The sequence below is a fragment of the Columba livia genome, chromosome 18 (genome assembly GCF_036013475.1).
Source record: "Columba livia isolate bColLiv1 breed racing homer chromosome 18, bColLiv1.pat.W.v2, whole genome shotgun sequence".
Taxonomy (NCBI): Eukaryota; Metazoa; Chordata; class Aves; order Columbiformes; family Columbidae; genus Columba; species Columba livia.
In genome coordinates, this window is record NC_088619.1 from 13,690,000 (window position 1) to 13,706,434 (window position 16,435).

General features: G+C 66.0%; 2 protein-coding genes across 2 annotated transcripts; both read right to left on the reverse strand.

Annotated features, from left to right (window-relative positions):
* Positions 1-1,190: 1,190 nt before the first annotated feature.
* On the reverse strand, positions 1,191-9,338 carry P4HB (prolyl 4-hydroxylase subunit beta). The gene is made up of 11 exons (XM_065034250.1): positions 9,115-9,338; positions 8,820-9,026; positions 8,112-8,245; positions 7,786-7,923; positions 5,336-5,440; positions 4,944-5,069; positions 4,394-4,594; positions 3,725-3,845; positions 3,131-3,312; positions 2,666-2,752; positions 1,191-2,125 (listed from the first exon to the last, which is right to left on the reverse strand). Exons 1-11 carry the CDS (start codon positions 9,269-9,271, stop codon positions 2,036-2,038), a joined length of 1,548 nt encoding a protein of 515 aa, XP_064890322.1. The 5' UTR covers positions 9,272-9,338; the 3' UTR covers positions 1,191-2,035.
* Positions 9,339-10,768: 1,430 nt separating this feature from the next.
* On the reverse strand, positions 10,769-16,315 carry ARHGDIA (Rho GDP dissociation inhibitor alpha). Its single transcript, XM_065034305.1, has 6 exons — positions 16,157-16,315; positions 13,540-13,749; positions 13,132-13,215; positions 12,616-12,692; positions 12,444-12,507; positions 10,769-12,110 (listed from the first exon to the last, which is right to left on the reverse strand). Exons 2-6 carry the CDS (start codon positions 13,727-13,729, stop codon positions 11,911-11,913), a joined length of 615 nt encoding a protein of 204 aa, XP_064890377.1. The 5' UTR covers positions 13,730-13,749; positions 16,157-16,315; the 3' UTR covers positions 10,769-11,910.
* Between the last annotated feature and the right edge of the window lie 120 nt (positions 16,316-16,435).

Genomic DNA, 16,435 nt, shown 5'->3' on the forward strand with positions numbered 1-16,435 from the left:
GTGCTGTTACACACTGATGGGCCTGCCCGGGCACATCAGGAAACGTCCCCGTCCCGCACTAGGAGGCTCGGAGGTTTGGTGCTGCCTCAGACCCGTGTCCGGAGCGCCCGCCCGCGGGGCCGGCGCCTCGCTCAGCCGCACACCGAGAGCGGCCTGCGCCCGTTTGTCTGCTGGCAAACGCATCGATCTCTCTGCGAGCCCCTCTGCTCGGGTCACGCCAGACACAGCGCGGTGCGGCGGGAGGCCGAGCGGTGCAGACAGGGCTATTTTAGCCGGTTTCCTGGAACAGCGATTATCTGTGCGCGCAGGACGGCTGGTGGAGCCGCCGCGGCCGAGCAGAGCCCGTCTGGGCCGAAGAGAGAACCACTGCAGAGCTTGTTTACACAGCAACCGGCTCCGCAGAACGGACCTTTCTGAGCTGTCCTGGCCAGCCCCTTCCCGCCGATCTCCTTCCTCAGCACCCCCGCTCCCCGCCCCGAAACACAGGGCGGCCCCGGCAGCTGCGGATGGGGACAGCAGCACCAGGACAGGCCCCTGCGGGGAGCCATGCCCGTAACCGCAGGTGACAAACACAACGGGCAGCAGCCAGTGCCCTTTCTGACCCCACGCGCAGCAGTGGCCTGTCCGGCCCCGGCCCCGTGCACAGCACGGCTCACACCGCACTCCCGGTGCCGCAGCCCAGTGCTGCACACGCTGCCGTCCTGCCCCGGCGCCAGGGCCGAGCTGCCCTCGGCTCCACCGCGCCCTCCCCGCTGACATTTACAGCATGGTTCCTTACACAAATATTTCCAGCAGTAGGTGCCTGGTTTGGAAATAGCAGCACAGCTCAGACCACGTGAGCGGAGCTCGGGGCAGCCCCAGGCTCCCTGCGGGCGGACTCCCGGGGTGCAGAGGTGCCCCGTCCCGCGGCGCACCCAGCGCTGCTGGGCTCCTGCCTGCACGAGCTGATTCAGTCCAGACTTCCTTTACCAGTTACACAACACACATCTGTTCAGCTTCAGGTACCCGACGCCACTGGCAGGGCCGGACGTGCTCACCAAGTGTTTCTCTCATAGGGTATTTAGTGGAAGTCTGAGAAAGCTGACAAACACCATTTTGGCAGAGCCCCCTGAGAACCACCCCAGAGCCCCGATCCTCCTGTCAGGGTCAAACATACCAAGTCTATTTCTGATAAAGACAAAGAGACATAATAGTATTAAAATCTCAACTTTATTTGGCCAACAAATTCAATTCCAATGTTACTGTAGTGGAACGCTGAGAACAGCCTGAGGCAGCTCAGGCCCCGCGGCGCTCCCGCCTCCAGGGTCCTCCCCAAAACGCGGTCACCGCGCACCCCGGCTGATCTGTTCTATCGGGCCCTCCCACACCCCCCACCTGCCTGGCCAACCCATTCAAAACAACGTTTGGAAAGCAACTGCATTTGATCGAAAGGATGGTGACAGCCGGTCTCAGCTGGTCTGGGGAGCAGCCACAGCCCACGCAGGGTCCCCCCGGTGCTCCCGTCACCTCCCGAGCCCTAACGCAGGGAAACATCTGCCCGGTGCCCAGAGAAGCGCCCGCACAGCCCTGCTGCCTGCAGCCCGCGCCCGCTCGCCCGAGGCCGAGTGGAGGGAGCGGGGAGCAGCGCGGGCCCAGAAATCAGCTACAGGTTTAGTTGGGAAAGGAAGAAGGAAAGAGCTTTCTGGGAAGGCGTTAGTGGCGAGGCCGCGGGCACCGCGCGCAGCTGCCGCCCCACACCCCGCTCTGCCCAGGGCGGGGAACGACGACAGCCGTGTACAAAAAGGTACAACACGAATCAAGATGGGCCCAGCGGGCTGCGCTGGCCACCCGGAGACAGATCCTTGGAGAGCCGAGGGAAAGGAAGGAAGCCAAGTGTACAGACAAGTGAGGGCAAGTGTTATTCTAAAAGCCAATCCCTGGATTTCCAGTCATTCACCTTCTGCTTTAAATCTTAATGGGTTTCTGACTTACTGGGCTGCAAAACAGCCGCCAATTTAGTGTCTGATTTTGTGGGTGATGTAGATCAGTCTTCGCTTTACAATTCATCCTTCTGGATTTTCTGCTCATCTTCCTCGTCACCTTCCTCGAGGTCCGTTTCTTCATCCGTCTCCAGGTCCTCCAGATCCTGCACAGGCCAGACACAGCTGCTGGTTTCTGGCACACAGACCCAGGCACAGAGCGGCCTCTCCCGCCCGCCCCTGCTGCCAGGTAACAAAGCACCCGCAGAACTCCACCAGAGCTCCGAGTGTGGGACACCGGGACCGGAGCCCCGGGAGCGGAACCTGCACCAGTACGAGCTGCCCCGGCGGGGAGGCGCCTCCGGCTCCGTACACGCGGGAGCGCTCAGCCAAGAACAAGCCCAAGCAAAGAACGGCCCTCCAAGCGCTCCAGCAGTTTGCACAACCACCAGACACAGCTTGCGCGAATTTGGAGGTTGTAATACCAACAGTCTGCACGCATTTGTGTTTAAGCTGCCCACGAACATGAATTTCGCAGCCAGGCTGCAGCTGCACAGCTCACGTTCTATGGCAAAGGCAGTTTTGTCCAGCAACAATATCCTGCCACGTAACCCCGGAGCTTGTTTAGGATGAGGATTCAAGCACAGCACCGGGTCCAACCCACGCCCCGTATCCCAAGGCCCAGACGCTGTTCCGATGGCACTCACGTCATCAGCGGCCGCCCCGTCCTGACCTCCGCTCTCCAGGAACTTCTTGAAGCCTTCCAGCGTCCTCTCCCCATTGTAGTCAATTACCTGCACAGGAAGGAAACAGGTAATGGTTATGGGCACCTACAGAACCACCACCCTGGAGAGGAGAATTCTCTTTCTGAGCAAGAGTTCACATGCCAAGCAAAAGGGAATTTAAAAATTCACCTTCACCCATATGAGACGAAGGAAAACAGCTCAGCCACTAGACTTCAGAGATCACTGCGAGGAAAGAACAGCCTGGGGATGAGCACACCGGCCTCTGCTGCGCTCCCTCGTCCCGCTCCCGCCCCAAGCTTCCCTACAGCCCAGCCCAGAGCTCTCGGGTGTCCTGCAGATGTGACGCGTTCCATCCCCACAGATCGAGCGCCCTCCCAAGGCCTCGTCCAGAACTCGCGCTCCCTCGGTACCGGATCTGCTGCTTACATTTCTGCCAGAGCCGGCCGGGAAGAACTTGAGCGTGGGGAAGCTGTGGATCTTCACGGCCTCGACCTCGTTGGCTGTCGAATCCATCTTGGCAATGACAATGTTCTCGTGGTCCCTGTAGGTCTCTCCCAGCTTGTCCCAGATTGGAGCCAGCTGCTTGCAGTGACCGCACCAGGGGGCATCTGGTGACAAGACGACACAGCTGGCACCGACAACCCCACGGCAACCCCCATTCACACCGACAACCCCACGGCAACCCCCATTCACACCGACAACCCCACGCCAACCCCCATTCACACCGACAACCCCACGCCAACCCCCATTCACACCGACAACCCCACGGCAACCCCCATTCACACCGACAACCCCACGGCAACCCCCATTCACACCGACAACCCCACGGCAACCCCCATTCACACCGACAACCCCACGGCAACCCCCATTCACACAGGTAACCCGAGTCACCCCAGCCCCGCCAGGCGGGTCACACATCTGTCCAGCTGTGCCAGGCGCTTTCTGCCCGGTCCTGGCTACGCAGCGTCTGGCACTGATTTCCTGCCCGTTACTGGGAACCAGCTCTTGAAAGACACTTACAGAACTCCACAAAGACATTCTTGTTCTCATCAAAAGCAACTTCTTCAAAGTTCTTGCCAACCAGGACTTTGACAGGCAGCTTGTCCCAGTCTTCGGGAAGGTCTTGACTCATCAGGTGGGGCTGGAATAAGAAGCGAAATTCACAAACACGGTTTGCGACACAGCTGTTGGGAACGTCCACGCCACCGCACCTCCTGGAGGAGCCAGGCTGAGCCCCCGGGGGCTGGGGCGCGGGCGGCCACGGGTCAGCCGCCTCCTCCTCGGCGGAGCGGCCCGTCCCGCCCCAGCAGAGCGGCAGCGCCGTGACCGTGCGGCCCCGCGGGGCCGAGCTGAACGGCCGAACGGCCGCCGCCTCCAGAGCGGAGCGGGACCATCTCCGGGCTGAGCCGCACGAGCTCACACCTTCCACAGACCGTTGCCACAAACAGAAACCGGATCAGCAGTTGTTACCAGGAGGAGCCGACAGCGGCTGCACCGGAGCCAGCACAGCTCACCTGCCCGCAGCCTCGCGCCCCAGCAGCTTTGCCTTTTGTTTCTCAGCACAGAGGCCGCCAGATACTCGGTACATTAATGGAAGGATTTTCACCAGATGCCTCACACAGCTCCTCACAAGGACCATTCTGTTTCGCTCGCTTAGCCAGGTTCACCACCACACCATTCATTGTTTACCTTGATCTTGCCCTCCAGGAACTTGTTGCAGAACTCCGTGATCTTGTCTGCTGTGAGCTCAGCTGATTCAGGTTTGTATTTGGTCATTTCTTCCTCCAGCGTGATCAGACGCACAGCTGGACATTCTTCCTTCTTTAGGCCAAAGAACTCCAGAATCCTCTGGTTGTCGCTGTGGTCACTGTCGATGAAGATGAACAGGATCTTTGGAGGAAAAAGCCAAAGGCAGCGTGGTGAGGACGAGCACCTCGCGCCCGCGACACTTCATGCACACGGGCAGGAGCCCAACCGGCCCCTCGTCCTGTGCCCAGCGCCGGAGCCACAGGTGCAGGGACCCGCTGCTGCTGTTGGTTACAGCCCAGTCAGATTCACACCCACAGGGAACGTCCGGAATTAACTGTTAACTGCACAGTTGTGCAAGCCAGGAAGTGCTCGGTCACCGGCTACCACGATCCGCAGAGCGCCACGTCGCACCCTCCTCCCCACGGCCGGGGGACACGGACAGCGCTGCAGGACGGGGTCACTCACTAACCACCCAACAAATCCATCTCACCTTCCCTTTGAAGTTCCCTGCTGCAGTCTTGAAGCTGTCCAGTTTCCCTTGATAGTCAGACACACTTTTCGGCAGGAACAGCAGGATGTGAGTCTTGATCTCTCCTCCAAAGATTTTAGGAGCAGTCTGAGGAGTAGCAAATGAAGTTTATTCTCGGAAGAGCAGTAAACCGGTGTCAAGGCCAGCTTGGCTCCGCTGTCTTGAAGAGCAGAGGAGCGCCCCGGCCCGCTCTGAACAGCGAGGTGCTGCCTCCCCTCCCTTGCTCTCCCCACTTCTCCAGAACCCCAGACCTGAGGCAGCTCCAAGACAGAACCGGAGCACAATGCTCACCGTCCAGCTGTTACAGTCTCACAGCGGCTATAGAGAGAAGCCGTACCAAGTACCAGACCTACCTGTTCAGTGAACTCTATGACCAGAGGCAACGCGTTGGACTTGATGAAGTTCAGTAAATTGTCTTTTGTGATGTCCCCTTCAAAGTTGTTACGGCCTTCATCAAACTGCAAAACCAGGTATCATTGCATTAGAGCACCTCCCTGCACCATTCCCCCTCCGCCAACAGCTCGGACACATCCCGTGGTTACTGTCGCGGAGTTCCACCTCCCAACCAGGTCACCGCACGTTCGTGTCAAACCTGGACCGAGGTGTTTGCAAAGCCCCCAGCGGCAACCGGACTGCTCAGCCCTCAGCACCGTTCCGCGGTCACCAACAACGAGCGGAGCCGGTCACCGAGGACCGCAGCCGGCGCGGGACGGAGCAGCCGCGCTGTAACCGCAGCGCTGCCAACAGCGCCCGACAGCAAGGGGCGCCGTGTGCCGCGGGAAAGCGCCTCGCCCGGCTCTGGGGCCGTTTCGGTCTCTGTCAGCGACAGCAGCGCCAGTCTGACACTCACGTTACCGGAGCCTTTTCATCTGGGACAGCACCCGCACCCCCGGCCGGGCCCCGAGCGCCGCGGGGGGGACGGCCGCCCCTCGGCACAGCACGCTCCGGTGCTGGACGGGGAACCTGCTGCTGCAGGAGCTCAGGACCAGCAGAAGAGCTGAGCAAAGCACCTAACACTGGAAGTTAACCTCGTAAATGCTTTAAAGAGCACTGAGCATCACCTCAGCGCCTTCACAACGGTTGTTCACGGTCTCCGTGAGGCTGGACAACACACAAAGAGTGAGCATGACCAGCCAAGCCCTCTGAGGTCGGACCCAGGTGACCACAGGCAGCGGAGCCGGAGCCCAAACCACAAGTTTTGGTGAGATAAACCACCTGCTTGCCGTGCACTGCCGTTTGGTTACCGCTGCGCTCATTTTCACCCTGGTTTGTGGTGAACGTGTTTGAGAGCTCTGACGGCGCTACCGCGACACCAGAGCGGGAGCAGGGGAGGTGGCCACAGGCCAGCGGGCACCATCTCAGGTCGTTCTGCGCGGAGCGGAGCCCGTCGGCAGCGCCTGGCGGCACCGGTGCTCCTGTCCCGATAAAGCGGCTCCGGGAACAGAACTGCTTTTATTTCCAGACGTACCCAAGCTGACTGCGCTTACGTGTCTCTACCGCTAAAGACTGGTCCTGCCCTCGCCACGGCGCTTCGGAAGCGGAGGAAAACGTGACAGGGCCCCGAGGACGTGAGGGGTAGAGGATAACCCATCAGACCTAGTCAGCAAGTCCATTCTGCAGAGCTGAACGGGAGAAAACTTACAGGCAACTAAATAAAGCCCCAGAAGCCCAGCTGCACCGCAGCTGCAGTCGGCTCCAGAGCAGCATCTCTGCTCGGGCTTCAGTGTTCGCCAAACGTGAGCAGACAAAATCCCCGCAAACAGCCCGTCGTTAACCGCCAGAGCACGCAGGGCGCCTACGGAGAGCGACGCGGGTGGGAAGGGCAGGACACTGGGGGTCCTCTCCCTGAACATCCCAAATTTCTAGTTGCAAACCCCGGCATTTCCAGCTCATCAGCCAGATAATGTACTGGCACCCTGAGCCACACCGACCGAGGGGCCTCGGACTGAGAATTCAAGTCCAGAAGCTCCTAACGCCACACAAGTAACTGAATTACAATTTCAGAGGTATTAGAATGAAATATGCTATTTTAGCTGAACAAAGGCTGAAATAAGAACTAATTCAACTCTTCAGCCCGTCTCAAGTTGGTCAGACTGATGACCGTCGTTAGGCACAGATTTAATCAGTCAGGACCAAAAGCAGCCCCATGTGCACCACCACCAAGTCTAAGGAACTCAACCCATTTTCTCAAACTGAGGATTTACCCCCAGGGACCGGGATTTTAACTGTGAGAGGTATCAGCAAGTTTATTTCTGACCCTGCAGGCGGCCAGCGTCCCTGCGCACGTAACCCAGCTGCCCCAGCCCGGCGGCTGAACCGCAGACCCTCTGGGAGCCTCCCGGGGTCTCTGTGCCGCGGAACCCACGGCAGCGAGAGATGGAGCCGCTCGACACGGCCGCCCGGGCCCCAGGACGCTCAGAGCTGCTTTGCTGAGCCAGGCTGGCACGGAACAGCACAGCGAGCCCTCGGAACTTGGCTGCTGTTCCCTTGAGGGCCCTCAGAATCCGGGGCGGGGCACGGGAGGCCTCAGCGGGCACGGCCAGGAGCGCGTTACAGATTGCGCTGGCCCTCACTGCGCAGCTGCCGGGCACCGAGGAACAGGGAGAAGAGCGGGGCGGCGGCGCGGGCCCAGCGCACGGCAGCGAGCGCCGGCGTGGGGACGGAGGACGCAGCCGAGCACGGGCCCAGGGCTGCCCGGCCCCATCCAGGGCTGCCCGGCCCCATCCAGGGCTGCCCGGCCCCATCCAGGGCTGCCCCGAATTGGAGACAAGGAGGGGCAGAGGACTCAACCCAGCGCTCGTACCTTCTTGAAGAGTACCACGCCGTCCCCGCTCAGCTGGTACTTGGTGAAGACGTCGGCGCTGGAGGAAATCCCGAAGGGAATGTCGTCCACAGCCTCTGCTGCTGACAGGAACTCCTTTGCAGCCTCCGACGCGGAGTCCTGGGGAAGAAGGAAAGGTGTCACCCGGGACACAGCGCGGACGCCCCAGAGAACTGGCAGATCGAGTAGGGCAGGGCGGCGAGTTTCACAACCAGGAGAAGCCTTCCCGGCTGCCAGGGCCGCACGGGGCAGGGCGCAGGGGAGCCCGGGCCACGCCGGAGCTTCCCAAGCGGCCGCACAGGCTCTACCTTGAAGAAGCCGATCACCACCACGTCGCCGGACTCCAGCAGCGCCTCCGCGGCAGCCGCGTCTGTCAGGGCGGTCGCGGCCGGGCCGGTGCGTTTCTTCAGCCAGCTGACGATGTCGTCTGCTTCCCGGCCGGCTACGCACAGATAACACTGAGTCACTTTCCCCCGATAATGTTTCAGAACACAGACCCCTAAGCTTTGGGATTGTTCAGCAGCTGGCCGGATCAGGGAAAACCGAGATATCGTTTACGCAACTCTTCCTTTCACTCCTGATGTAATTAAGCTAATCTCTAATTGTTAAGTCAAGGTACAAGGGGCTCTATGACTTCTGGCCTAAGCATGTTCCTAAACTTTGACCAGCAACGCAGCACTTGTGCGAGATGCTGGCACCTTCCATGCAAACTACCGCCTCCTCCTTCCAGAAGCAGCGCTCCGCTCTGAGCCGGCAGCGGCCGCGCTGGTTCTGCTGCCGCCAGCCCATCTCGGTCTCGCTTCCACCCGCCCCCCACCTCCCGTTCGCCCCCCACCCAACCGCACACGCGGTTTCCCAGCTCCGGGTGCCGCAGCCCACGAGCGAAGCCCAGCGGCCCTGCTCCCCCCCCCGCGGACACGGGCCCGGCCCGGGCAGACCCGCTCCTCAGCCCCGGCGCCACCGCGGGCCCTGCCCGGCCGGGCCGCCCGCTCACCCGCGTGTCCCCCCCCGCTCACCCGTGTACTCCTTGGGCGCCGCCTGGTCGCCGTTGCGGAAGAACTTGATGGTGGGGTACCCCCGCACGCCGAACCGCTGCGCCAGCTCCGCCTCCTCCGTGGCGTCCACCTTGGCCAGCCGGATCTCCGAGCCCTCCGCGCGCAGCTTCGCCGCCGCCTTCGCGTACTCGGGCGCCAGCGCTTTGCAGTGGCCGCACCACGGGGCGTCTGCGGGACGGGCGGTCAGCGCCGGCACAGCCCGCGGCCCCCCCGCCCGCGGCCCCCGCGCCGCCCCCCCCGCCCGCCCCGCGCTCACAGAACTCGACGAGCAGGTACGGGTGCGCCGCCAGCGCGCGCTCGAAGGAGGCGGCGCGCAGCACCAGCACCCCGTCCGCGTCCTCCTCCGCGGCGCGCGCGGGCAGCGCGAGGCACAGCAGCGGCAGGAGCGCGCGCAGCCCGGCCATGGCGCTCATGGCGGCGACTCGAGACGGGCCGGAGGCCGCGGCGCCGCCTCCGCTTATAAACCCGCCTCCCCCGGCCGCCGCCGCGCCCCATTGGCCGCGCCGCCGCCGCCCGCCATTGGCTCCACTCACCGCCCGGTCCGACGCGCTGCTCCCATTCGCCGGCGCGCTGGGCTCGGCCACGCCCGCCGCCGCGGATTGGCCGCCGGCGCCGCTACCCGCCCGCGCGCCGCCATTGGGCGCCTTCCCCGCGGCGCGGCTCGCGATTGGTCGGCGCCGCCTCCTCGCGCGGCCGCGGCCCTGGAACGTGGCACTCGGGCGGCCCCGGCGCGCGGGCACTGCGCTTGCGCGTGGCCAGGGGCGCGTGGTGGTTTCTGACTGGGCCGTGTCGGGCGCCCTTTGACCCGGCCGGAAAGAAAAGCTGCTCTTCCGGCGGCCGAGGCGGGGAACGTGCTCAGGGCACGTGACGCTGGGGGATACGTCACGGTGGCGCGAGGCCCCGCGCGTGCCCGGTACCGGAACCCGCGGACACCGCGAGCGGACCCGGAACCGGAACCTGCCCCGTGTGCCCGGAACCGGCCCCGTGCCGCGCGCAGCTCCGGCCGCTGTCCCGCCAGGAGCCCGTCCCGCTCTCCCCGCGGTGCCGGCTCCGCCGCGTGTCCCGGGGTCGCTGTGCCGGGCGGTGCCGGGGGCCGGGCCGGGCAGGACCGGTGCTGCAGCAGCCGCGCCAACGGCCGCGCCAACGGCCGCGCCAACCGCCGTCCGGCTGCGGCGGGAGTTGCCAAAGAGCGCGGTCGGGTTGCGTCAGGCCGGATCTCGCCCGACACCAACGGCGCCGAGTCACCGCCGCGGCTGCGCTGCCGGGGGCTCCGGGCTGCCCCGCCGCTCCGGCCCCGCACCGCGGGACACACCGTGGGACACACCGCGGGACGCACCGCGGGGGCCGCGCAGACGACGCCGGGTCCGCGGGCTCAGGCGGCTCCAGCGCGGCGCTGTTCCCGGAGCGGCCGCGCGGTGGCCCCGGGCCCGCGCTGCCCCCGCGGGTCCCGCGTCCCGTCACGAGCGGCGCGGCCGGGGCCGGGCCCAGCGGCTCCTCGGCGGCCGCTCCGGCGCCGGGGGCTCCGTGAGGAGCTTTTCGCGGCCGCGCCGCCCTCACCCTGGCACGACGCTCCGCAAACATCCGCGGGCTCTTATCGCGCGCCAGCGCCCCGGCTTCCGTTCTGCTTCCTCTCCCCGCGCAGGAATTTGGCTCCGTGGAGCCGCGGGCGGGACGCGGGCCCCCGACCCCACCTGCGCCTCACAGGCACGAGACCCCGCGTTCGCTGCCCCGAGGAGCCGCGGCAGAGCCACACGCAGCCGGGGCCGCCGGGCCCCCCGCCCCGGCAGGACGGTCCCTCGGCCCGTGGCGCAGCCCGCGGTGCCGCCCCCGCCCGCACGACGTTCTGCTCCCTGCCACGGACCCGGGAGCCCGGGACAGACCCAGAACAGACCCGGAACACAGAGCCCATGGGCAGTTCAAAGATTTTATTTAACTGTCATAAAAGGAGAAGCAGACGATGATTCCAAACCTGTCATCCCGTGTCGAGGATTCACAGACAATATGCACCAAATCAAATGGACAAAACTCTCTCTAGGGGCGGGGCAGGGGCGAGTTAGAGGCAGAGACGTCGCTACGAGGAAGCTGCAGGTACTTGGTCCCGGTTCTAATTCAGCCTCAGCGCGGCGGGATCGGACGGGGCTGCAGGGCCGCTGTCAAGGCAACAGGCGCTGGCGGGCCAGGCACAGGCTGTGAAGGCAGCACGGGTACGTAAGGCACCACCCGCCGGGCACGCCGGTCCCTCGCCAGCCCCGTGCTGTGGCGCCAGGAGCAGCCGCGGCCGCCTGGGATTTCAGTGCTTTGCAGCGGCCACGGCTGCAACGAGAACCGTGAGGTGGCGGCGGCACCGGTGACCCACGTGCCCACCGGCCTGGCTGCCCCCGGTGCCGCTGAGGCTGCCGGAGCTCACCGGGGCGGGGCCGGCGTCCCGCGGGCGGCTCTGGGCACCTGTCACCTGGTGTCACACGCCCCCGGAGATGTCCCATCCCAGGCGAAGGACAGAGCAGCAGCAAAGCGGGGACTGGTGAATCTCCCATAGCCCGCGCGGGGTGTGACTGGTGAGCGCCATGCCGGGGGACGGCGGGCGGGTGGCATTTAAAAAGTGTTAACGAGGGCACGGCCCCCTCCCGAGAGGATCCGTGTTACACGTTAAGGCATCGTGGTTACGGGGAACAGCCACAAACGGAGCCGCCAGCGTGCCCAGGACGGGCCGGGGAGGGGCCGGACATGATTTTAGCTGATAAACAGATTCAAAAGCCGCCTGCGTCAGTTCCTCAGCTCCCCACGGGCGGCAGCCGCGCTGGACACGGGGCCGCGCCGGGGAGCGAGCGCTGCCGCCCCGCGCTGGGACGGGACGGGCAGGGGCCGGACACGGGCGGCGCGGGCTGCTCTGTGCGCTCAGCGGTTCTCTGGGGAGGGGGCACGTTACAAACCGAGCTCTGGTCAAATGTATCGGGGCGTGAAGGGGAAGAGGGTTCCAACGTCAGCACTTTGGTACGGGGGGTTTCTACGGGAGCCACTGTCTGATTCACGCTCTCGGTTTGGCCAGGAAGGGCTAGTCCTTCCACTCCTTCTTGATGGTCAGGTTCCACTCCCAGGACAGGTGGTCAGTCTTGTCGTCGTCTGTGAACTTGGATTTGACGTTGTAGCTGCCCCGGGCCAGCATCCCCTTTGGGGCCTCTTCCATGGGGGTCAGGAACTCGTATTCCTCTGCGCGGGGGCCGTAGCTCCCAACCATGTACTCGGTCTTGTCAACTAGGGGCAGGAAGAGAGGCACACGGGGCTGTTCAGGAGCCTCTCTGGCATGTGGGACAAGGCTAAAGCCCGTGGCAGCTCTGTCACTGCTACAGCCACCCCCAGAGCAGCTGTGACCACGCGGCTGCCGCGCGTTGGCAGCCCCGTTCGCTCCAGGGCGGCTCCGGCTGCGGTGACACATTTGCTGCCGCTCCGGCCGGGATCGCACACCGAGCCCGGAGCTGCAGGCACAGCCGGGGCCGCCGGCCGCCCTGTGCACGGAGGGGCAGCCGAACAGCCGCCCCGCGCCGGGCCGGGGCCCCGCGGGCAGCCCCCCTGCAGAGCGGCACTTACTTTTCACGCCTTTCCGGAACGTGTGCTGAATGTACTTCAGCCCCGACACGATCTCCCTGTTGACCTGCGGAGACGAGCGAGGGCTGCAGACGCATCCCGGGATGCTGCCCGCCCGCCGCGCTCCACCTGCAGCGCTCCCCCCGCTCGTCGGCTCTCACGTCTGAGTTCTTACCCTAAAGGAGATTTTTATCCGGTATTCCACGCCCTCCTTCAGCACAAACGCCTGCTTCTTGTAGCTCTCCAGATCACCTGCAAACAAGCGAGAGGGCTGCTCAGGGTCCCTTCCTATCATGCCCCGGGGTGAACTCAAGCAACAGGAGGGGATCGGACAGTCTGTGCCACAGCGGGTTGACCCTGGGCAGCACACAGCTCGTCCGTTCATGTGCGACAGGACCCTCCTTGCTGCACCAGCCGGGCACACGACACCCCGGGCAAGGGTTCTGCAGCACTTGATGCCAGAACGTCCCTTTGCAGACGTTTGCTCTGGGGCTGTCACCGTCTTGAAGCTGCTGCAGCTGCCCCCGCAGCAGCTCAGGCCCCTGCACAGCCAGGGAACGAGGGAGCGGAAGCCCCTGGGGGACACGGCCGTGGGCTCCGGTGCAGACCCCTGCGGCGGCTCCGGCGCTTGGCACGGCGGCTCCGCTGCCAGCGGGGGCTCCGGAGAAGCGCGGGGATCGGCTGCGCTCACCTGTCAGGTCCAGCTCCAGCGGGCCGGGCGCCGTAGCGCAGACCAGCGTCAGTTTGGTCACCACCACATTTGGGGCGTTGGGATCTAGAAGAGAAGGGAGAGGCTGTTAAACACTCACCCTGGCACCAGCCAGCACGGCTCCTTGTCCTTCCAGGGGACCGCCTGAAAGAGCAAGAAGACCTGTGAGAACATCCCCCTGCGCTCCCCCCAAAACTCCCCCGAAGGCACAAGGAGCCGGCCCGGGGCCTCGCTGCCGGGCAGGGGCGGGCGCGGGGGGAGGCAGAGACACACCTTCACCTTTGTACTCTGCCCAAGGCAAAGAGCTGGGAGGAAGAGGAGGAGGAGAACAGCTCCGGGCAGGGAGGAGGCCAGAGCTCTGCTCAAGGAGGTGTCACCGTCCCAGCTCACCTGCAGTCACGGTGACGGCGCCGAGCAGCGCCTCCTTGTACTTGCGCAGGCTCTCGTCGTCCTTGTCCAGCTCCTGGATCTCCTGGATGCTCTTCTGGGCAGGCGGCTTGTAGTTGACGGAGTGTTCGTCCTCCTCGTTCTCAGCTGCGATCTGGGCCAGCTGCTCCGCCGTCGGCTCCTGCTCCGCCATCCTCGCACGTGCGACTCACACTGGAGCGGGGAGGAGAACGTCGCTGCACCGACCCCGCGGCGGCGCGGGCCCTTCCCGGCTGTCCCCAGCGCCAGAGCCCGGCCCGGCGCCTGCAGAGCCCCGCAGCCCAGGTCCGGGTTCGGCCCAGGGAGGCTCATGCGAGAGGGAGCCGAGCGGGGCAGCGCCCGGCGGGCGCGGCCGGTGAAGCTCTCGCTCGGAACAGCCCCGAGCCCACCCGAGCCGCGCTCAGCTCTGCTCCCCGCAGCACGCCCGGCCCGGCGCCGGCACCAGGGGCCCCCGCGGCAGCCGGAGCTCCCGGCCGCAACCCCATCGCGTCAGTCGGTCAGTCTGCTCCGCGCCAGCTCCCCGGGCAGCGGAACAGGACCCGGCTCGCTGATCCGCGCTCGGCCCTTCGCGAGGATCCGTGTCACACTCAGACGGGGACACGCGTAACGAGCTGGAAACGTGCAGATCCGGCTCAGTGCCCAAGACTCCAACACCGAGGGTTGGTGAATGGTGACGCCAACACCCGTTCAAACCTCGGTGACAGCCACCGGCATCCTCAGCCGTTGCTGATGTGCCCCAGGGCCCCCCCACGGCAAATACCAACTTGGACCCTCCGCAGACCTGGAAAACTGTCAGTGGCAGCTTTTGGACCGCTTTTTGTACAAGGAAAATCCTTCACAAATGATCTGCTGCCGGATCCAGGTGTTCCTGCCATTATCTGCTGCTCCCGCGCGAGCACACGGCTCAGGTGGAGCCGCATTCGTTGCTCTGGCGCCTGGTTTCCAATCACTTCGAGAGCTACAACCTTTGCTACAAATACAGCAACACAGGCAAGTACTTAAATACGGCTCAACTCTGCCCCGCGCGCAGCCGAAGCTTCTCCCCAGCTCAGTGTGAACGAGCAGCCGTCACCCGCTCTGTCCCGCACACAGGCCGGTCCTGCCCTTCGTCCCGGAGCGGGACGGACGCCCCAGCCCCGCGTGGCCTCCCGCGCAGCGCTCCTCCGGGTTCTCTCGGTGCCGCTCAGGCGCCACCAGCACAGAGAGCAAGAGCCCCACCTTCCGCCAGACGGACACGCGGCCGGGAACGTCTCCCCGCCTGTTTCCGGGCAGACGGTGGTAACAGCAGCTTCGTCACACCCTGGGACCAGGACCCAGGGCACCAGTGAACCGGAGTTAGTCAGAGTCTCCCCAGGTGAGCTAATTAGTGCCGTTATCTGCCAGGCCGCGGCGCAGCCGGGACGCGCAGCAGCGCCAGTGCAGCCGTCCCCACCCTTCCTGCCTCCCCAGCGCACGGGGAGGATCCGCGGCCACGTACAGCCCGTGCAGCTCGATCCCGTCGGGAGTTCAGCCGCCAGGGACCCGTGCTGCAGGAACCCCCTCCAGCACCTCCCAGCACCCCCTCCAGCACCTCCCGGCACCCCCTCCAGCACCTCCCGGCACCCCCCGGCACCCCCTCCGTCCTGCCGGCTGTTCTGCAGCCGCCGCAGCTCGCGCCAGGACAGGGAGCACCAACCGACACCGGCCCGGGCCGAGCTGCTCCGCACGTGCCGCGGCCGCTCAGAGGGCAGACGGGGAACCGGGTGACCGGGTGGGCTCAGGTGGTGCCGGGGGGCAGCACAGGGACCCCGCGACGCAGACACTGCGCTGGGACACAGCTTGGGGTGTCAGGGTCACACCGCTGCACCCCGGAGAGCCCCGGTCACCGCCCCGCTCTCTGCCCGGGGCGACGGCTCCGGGAAGGCTCAGCTGCCCCGGGGCCGCGGCCCTTGCCGGTACCGCCATTGCCGGGGCTGGCCCGGGGCGCAGGTCGCCCCAGGGCGTTCGCTGTCGGGAGCAGAGCCCGGGGCAGGAGCAGGTGGCTGCAGCTCCCCCAGCGCTCCCCGGGCTGGGAACCGGCTGCGTGGGCCGGCGGGCCGCGGCTGCACCCAGAGCGGGACCCGTCCGTGCGTCCGTCTGTCCCCTCACTGGGGCGCGGCCCCGCCTGTGCCCGCGGCTGCGGGACGGGGACACCGGGAAACCCGGCGCGCCGGGCGCTCGGGACCGGACCCGGAACCCGGAGCGGCAGAGCAGCCGCTCGGGGCGACCGCGGCTTCCCGTCCTCGGAGAAGGAAGTTGCGGCGTTCGGGCCGCTGCCCCGCGCCCCGGGGAGCCGGGACCGACCCGGGGAGCCGGGACCGACCGGCCCGCGGCGCCGCATGAGCACCGGCCCCGGGGAACCGAGGTCCTCGTTCCGTAACCGAAATCGTTCTCCGGAAAACCCCGTTTCCGACAGCGGTCGCGGTCGCGCCCCGGCCCCTCCCGCCGCGCCGGGACAGCGCGGGCGGCGCGAGCCGCCCCGACCGGGGCCTCGTGCCCCGAGAACTGCGCTCCCGAGCCGGCCCCGCCCGCGCCCCGCGCGCCCCGCGCCGCCCCGCCCTACCGGGCCCGCTGCTCCGCCGGGACAACGCGGGATCCGCCCAGCCACCGCGCGCCCCCGCACTTCCGGGACACGCCCGTCACTTCCCGTTAGGGGCTGAGTCCGCGCCCCACTTCCGGCCGCGGCCCGGCACGCTGATTGGCCCAGGGGCACGCGCGCGCTGGCGGGAGGACCGACGGTCAGGGCAGAGCGCGCGCGGCGGGCGGGGCGGGGCGGGGCGCGGGAAGGCGCGCGGCGGGCGGGGCGGGGCGGGGCGCGGCGCGGGAAGGCGCGCGGCGGGCG

What these genes read in the sequence shown, in the direction of transcription:
- P4HB (XM_065034250.1), bottom strand. Translation starts at nt 9,271, where the DNA reads ATGAGCGCCATGGCCGGGCTGCGCGCGCTCCTGCCGCTGCTGTGCCTC. An exon ending in CGGCCGGCTCTGGCAGAAAT is followed by an intron (nt 2,753 to 3,130) that starts GTAAGCAGCAGA and finishes CTTCCTGTGCAG; the next exon opens with GTAATTGACTACAATGGGGA. An exon ending in ACGGGGCGGCCGCTGATGAC is followed by an intron (nt 2,126 to 2,665) that starts GTGAGTGCCATC and finishes TGGCCTGTGCAG; the next exon opens with GATCTGGAGGACCTGGAGAC.
- ARHGDIA (XM_065034305.1), bottom strand. Translation starts at nt 13,729, where the DNA reads ATGGCGGAGCAGGAGCCGACGGCGGAGCAGCTGGCCCAGATCGCAGCT. An exon ending in CGCCGTCACCGTGACTGCAG is followed by an intron (nt 13,216 to 13,539) that starts GTGAGCTGGGAC and finishes CTTCTCTTCTAG; the next exon opens with ATCCCAACGCCCCAAATGTG. An exon ending in GCTGGAGCTGGACCTGACAG is followed by an intron (nt 12,693 to 13,131) that starts GTGAGCGCAGCC and finishes GCTTGTTTGCAG; the next exon opens with GTGATCTGGAGAGCTACAAG.